Source organism: Dermochelys coriacea, chromosome 1 (assembly GCF_009764565.3).
Source record: "Dermochelys coriacea isolate rDerCor1 chromosome 1, rDerCor1.pri.v4, whole genome shotgun sequence".
NCBI lineage: Eukaryota > Metazoa > Chordata > Testudines > Dermochelyidae > Dermochelys > Dermochelys coriacea.
The window spans coordinates 9,006,089-9,012,088 of NC_050068.2; the positions used below are offsets into that span (position 1 = coordinate 9,006,089).

The 6,000-nt window shown below is 46.0% G+C and overlaps 1 protein-coding gene across 5 annotated transcripts in view; it reads left to right on the forward strand.

Annotated features, from left to right (window-relative positions):
• Nucleotides 1–5,297, forward strand: part of SLCO2B1 (solute carrier organic anion transporter family member 2B1) — a 113,079-nt gene extending 107,782 nt beyond the window's left edge. For all 5 annotated transcript variants that reach the window (XM_038416026.2, XM_043504017.1, XM_043504018.1 and 2 more), the window contains 3 exons: nt 464–528; nt 2,970–3,090; nt 4,699–5,297. In XM_038416026.2, coding sequence (XP_038271954.1) covers nt 464–528; nt 2,970–3,090; nt 4,699–4,873 — 361 coding nt within the window. In that variant the 3' untranslated portion in view covers nt 4,874–5,297. The remainder of the gene's footprint in view (nt 1–463; nt 529–2,969; nt 3,091–4,698) is intronic.
• Nucleotides 5,298–6,000: the final 703 nt, after the last annotated feature.

Sequence of the window (6,000 nt, forward strand, 5' to 3'; positions counted from 1 at the left end):
TGAACAGAACCAGACCCAGAACTGATCCATGTGGTACCCCACTTGATATGCCCTTCCAGCTTGCCTGTGAACCAACTCTCTGGGAATGTTTTTTTTTATTGTCGTTACATTTGAGCACCCAAATACGTGTTAGGTGCCAAAATGAACATCTAAATATTTGGCCAACTGATACGTCAGGAGATGTCCAAAATCCTAGCCTTGTCCTCTGCTATTACAGAATATGTTAAACAAATGAATACAAGGAAATAACATTAACCTTTGAAAACATGTTACAGTAAATAATATAAAAGAATGGAGAGATTATAAGAACTAACCAAAACATCATGGCTGTGATATATCTGATGGAGCAGTCTGCCCTCAGTTACGCACATACAAGATTTGCATGGATGTAACAAAGGGCCATATTTGTTCCTATTTTTGTGTAGGGGGATGTACTAATTCCTCTTTTGTTTTTGCTTTTCAGGAGCATTCAACCTGAAGATAAGTCATTTGCTATTGGGATACAGTTCCTGCTGCTGAGAGTTTTCGGTAAACTAAAATTTGTTGCTATGTAGCATTGAAAAGTCACAAAATATTTTGTATTCACATGCGTCAGATGGGACATCAATAGAAATACTCAGGTGCTATAAAAGAAGGGTATTGTTGATTCAGTAGGTGTCACATTTTTCTCAGGTAAGGGCAGGTAAGGCAATCTAGACCTCCCCCACTGCAAGTTGAGACTATTGCTCCTTGTTCTGTCATCTGCCACCACTAAGAACAGCCTAGCTCCATCCTCTTTGGAACCCCCCTTCAGGTAGTTGAAGGCTGCTATCAAAACTCCCCTCACTCTTCTCTTCTGCAGACTAAAAAAACCCAGTTACCTCATAAGACATATGCCCCAGCCCCGTAATCATTTTCATTGCCTTCCGCTGGACTCTCTCCAATTTGTCCACATCCTTTCTGTAGTGGGGGGCCCAAACTAGACACGTTACTCCAGATTTGGCCTCATGAGTGTCGAATAGAGGGGAATAATCACTTCCCTCAATCTGCTGGCAATGCTCCTACAATACAGCCCAACATGCAGTTAGCCTTCTTGGCAACAAGGGCACACTGTTGACTCGTATCCAGTTTCTCATCCACTGTTATCCCCAGGTCGTTTTTTGCAGAACTGCTGCTTAGCCAGTCGGTCCCTCGACTGTAGCGGTGCATGGGATTCTTCCATCCTACGTGCAGGACTCTGCACTTGTCTTTGTTGAACCTCATAGCCCTCAGTGGTGAAAAAACAGGCTAAGGACTATTTAGAAAAGCTGGACATGCACAAGTCCATGGGTCCAGATCTAATGCATCCAAGGGTGCTGAGGGAGTTGGCTAATGTGATTGCAGAGCCATTGGCCATTATCTTTGAAAACTCTTGGCAACTGGGGAAGGTCCCGGATGATTGGAAATAGGCAAATATAGTGCCCATCTTTAAAAAAGGGAAGAAAGATAACCAGGGAAACTATAGACCGGTCAGCCTCACTTCCATCCTTGGCAAAATCATGGAGCAGGTCCTCAAGGAATCCATTTTGAAGCACTTCAAGGAGAGGAAAGTGATCTGGAACAGTCAGCATGGATTCACCAAGGGCAAGTCATGCCTGACCAACCTGATTGCCTTCTATGATGAGATAACTGGCTCTGTGGATATGGGGAAAGTGGACGTGATATACCTTGACTTTAGCAAAGCTTTTGATACGGTCTCTCACAGTATTCTTGCCAGCAAATTAAAGAAGTATGGATTGGACAAGTAGACTATAAGATGAATAGAAAGCTGGCTAGATCATCGGGCTCAATAGGTAGTGATCAACAGCTCGATGTCTAGTTGGCAGCCAGAGTCAAGCGGAGTGCCCCAGGGGTCAGTCCTGGGGCCGGTTTTGTTCAACATCTTCGTAAATGATCTGGGTGATGGGATGGATGTTCAGAAAGTTTGCAGATGACAGTAAGATGTGGGGAGAGGTAGATATGCTGGAGGGTAGGTATAGGGTCCAGAGTGACCCAGACAAATTGGAGGATTGGTCCAAAAGAAATTTGATGAATCATAGAATCATAGAATATCAGGGTTGGAAGGGACCCCAGAAGGTCATCTAGTCCAACCCCCTGCTCAAAGCAGGACCAAGTCCCAGTTAAATCATCCCAGCCAGGGCTTTGTCAAGCCTGACCTTAAAAACCTCTAAGGAAGGAGATTCTACCACCTCCCTAGGTAACGCATTCCAGTGTTTCACCACCCTCTTAGTGAAAAAGTTTTTTCCTAATATCCAATCTAAACCTCCCCCATTGCAACTTGAGACCATTACTCCTCGTTCTGTCATCTGCTACCATTGAGAACAGTCTAGAGCCATCCTCCTTGAAACCCCCTTTCAGGTAGTTGAAAGCAGCTATCAAATCCCCCCTCATTCTTCTCTTCTGCCTGAGAGAGATCCCAGCTGGGGAGGTGACAGCAGTAGCCCACCCCCTCTGCTCCCCGCCCAGGCCCAATTGCTGGGGTCAGGGGCCAAGCAAGCCAGAAACATGCCGGGGGAGAGGGGGAGTTCCAGCTCGCTCGGCCCCTGTCCCCAGCAGTGGAGCCCGGGCAGGGAGCAGAGGGGGCTGGACACCCTCCCTCTCCAGCAGGGTTCTCACAGGCAGCCGCTGTGCTGCACAGAGCAGTGACCTGGAGTGGCCACCCTCAGCCGCCATGAGAAGCAGCTCCATTCACCCCCTTCGCTCCCCACCTGGGCCCAGCTGCCAGGGACAGGGGGCAACATCCCAGGCAAGCCAAACAGAAATCGGGGGGGCGGGACACTTACCCCACATGCCCCCCTATGTTTTGCCTATGCCAAGAAGACACCAGCCGGGCCACCAGCCATTCTGAAATCAGTTTAATGTGGTTTTGAAAAATGGTAGGATGGGGTCTGCCCTAACAGAAAGAAGTGCATCTCATTTGACAAACCAAGTGCCCTGTGCTTGTTTTCCAGCCTGGATGCCAGGACCGGTGCTTTATGGCAGTGCCATTGACACAACCTGCATCCTGTGGGAAAAGAAATGCGAGAAGAACGCAGCTTGCAGATACTATGACAATGATCTCTTCAGACAAAGGTATGGCCCCTGTGAGGCTCCATCAGATATTGCCTGTACGGAGGGGTTGTCTACATTACAGGGGCATAGCTACAGCACCACAGCTATGCCACTGTAATCCTGAAGCGTAGATACACACTACAGCAACGGAAGGGTTTTTCCCATCACAGTAGTAACTCCACCTCCCCAAGCAGTGATAACTAGGCAACAGAAGCATTCTTCCATTGATCTACCCATGTCTACACTGGGTTTAGGTCAGTGTAGCTATGGCGCTCAGGCGTATGCATTTTTCACACACCCCTGAGCACCGTTGCTATGTCAACCTGACACCTCCTCATCAATTATTGGGAGTGGAGCATATCCACTCTGACTAAATTGGCCTTCTACATTGGTTCTCCACTTGTAAGGTAATTCCCTTCTCTTCATGTGCCAATATATATTTATGCCTGTATCTGTAATTTTCAGTCCATGCATAAGAAGTGAGGTTTTTTTACCCATATATGCCCAAATAAATCTGTTAGTCTTTAAGGTGCCACCGGACTCCTCATTGTTTTGGAAGCTTTTAAGTGTAGACCAGGCCACAATTCTTATCGTACACTGGTGGCATCTTTAAAAGAAAATGGAGGACTCTGCTCAGAAAACAAGGTGATGGACACGGGATGGATGGATGTATGGGTGGATAGACTGGAAAGTGGCATCATGAGATTTGCTAGGCAGACTTTCTACTCTGCTACAGTGATGTGCAGTTAATATCTTATTAAAGAGCTCTCACAGAAACATCCCCACTTTTCCTGCCATAACCCTGTGTACAGTGAGGTACATGAACCGGCAGAGATATGGGGTAAAGGGCTAGGACATCTGGTAATTTGTTTCACCATTTAAATAAAGACACTTTCTCCAAATGCCAGGAGGTAGCACTGCCCAGCAGACAGATTTCTAGTCAGCTGTGCTTGCTGCAAAGCTTTGTACTTACTACCTGAAAAATGCTGTAAGTGTGGAGCACCATGCTCAGCTTGAAGTGGAGCAAAGGGTTTTCATGGGGTTCAGGGGTATTCCCCACAGGACAGTTTATTGAAATTACCTCACACATGGTGCAATCCTCTGGTAAAAAACAAGTACCTCAGTAGAATGTGTGTGAGCCCCTGGAGATCCCTCCTCTCTGTCAGGGATAATATAACAGTATCCAGAGATGGAATGACCAGATGCAGGGAAATCATCCCAGACCCCTCTACCACTGGCACTGCTCGGCTGAGGAGAATCATGAGGAGGCTGGAAGGCACTTCTACCCAGTTGCTTGCATTGAGTAGGATTTGCTATTGGTATGAGCAAGTGTTATTCAGCCTGGGTGTGGCAGCACATTCCATTTTATTTTTCAAACCTTTGCACCAGTAAAGCCATTACTGAGGTCAATATTCAGCAAACATTTTCTTTTGGCCCTGACACATGCAGATTTCCTACCCATTGATGGGTGATACCCGCTTTCCCTGTTAATTGACTGACTGAAAAAGCTCTTGACATAAACTCCACGCTCATTTGATCAATGTCCTGAGGCTTGGTAGTTGATAGATGCTGTTCCCTGAAACTTCGCACCTTACTTTATTACCTTGTCACTGTGTTTCTGTACCTTAGATTCCTTGGGCTCCAGTTTTTCTTTGAAGTGGGAGCTTTTCTGTGCTTCATGGCTGTGTTCATCATTCTCAGACGACAAGAGAGGGAAACCAGGAATGCCACAGAGCCAAAGACAATCCCAGAGAAGGAGAAGCTGGCAAAAAAGTCAAGCAAAAACCTAGGCTCCAAAGTCTGACTCAGAGAACGTGAATCACATTCCATATCTGCTACCCAGGGAAGCACACAGATTGCCTTTTGCTGTTACTGTGAAGGATGGATGCTTGGGATTAGACTGAACAGGAGATAAGCTTATTTATTTCCTGTCTTTATCTTTGGCAGCTACAGCTTTTGTTCTTCTTATTTTTTATCTGCTAGTTTACATCTACCCATGCTTGAGTGGTGCCTCATGCACTTGTTTGATTGGGTTAATCCCTTTGGACACTGCAGCCTTATAGAGTTATATCTTCCTAAGCATTCATTTGGCTGGCAGTCTGGATGATGCCAGCACTAATACGTACAGCTGAATTGTTTTTATAAAGGTTTTTGTACAGTACACAAATGTCTCTATGTATCCATGTATGATATTGTGTACTTGCCCATAAACACCAATGATCACAGCACTAGGGTACCTTCTTCTCTTCCTGTTACATTATTAGATGGCCTCAGGACCTCTGAAAGCCTGGTCCTATTCGCACTGACATTAATCGGAATTATGCTGTGCTAGATGTATGGTTGTAAGGGCTGGCTGACATACTGAAGCTGGTTGGTTGAAAGAGAGGCTACATGTGCATGGGGTAACACCAGCCAGTTGGGAGGGAGAAGAAGTGGTACTGAGAGTAAGAGGAAAGGAGTACTTGTGGCACCTTAGAGACTAACAAATTTATTTGAGCATAAGCTTTTGTGAGCTACAGCTCACTTCATCGGATGTATTTGGTGGAAAATACAGAGGGGAGATTGTATATCAAAACACTTGATTGTATATCAATCTCCCCTCTGTATTTTCCACCAAATGCATCCGATGAAGTGAGCTGTAGCTCACGAAAGCTTATGCTCAAATAAATTTGTTAGTCTCTAAGGTGCCACAAGTACTCCTTTTCTTTTTGCGAATACAGACGAACACGGCTGCTACTCTGAAACCTGGGAGTAAGAGGATAGCAAGATTGGACTGTAATGGGATGTACTGGCCCTTTAAGCCTAAGGGGTCCAGAAGGCTGTATTCTGGGGAGGTGGTTGTGAGCACAGGCTCAGAAACACGCTGAAGCCAGACAAGAGGAAGTAGTCCCAGGGAGTTAGCGGTGGAGTGGGAAGATCCCAGAATGCTGT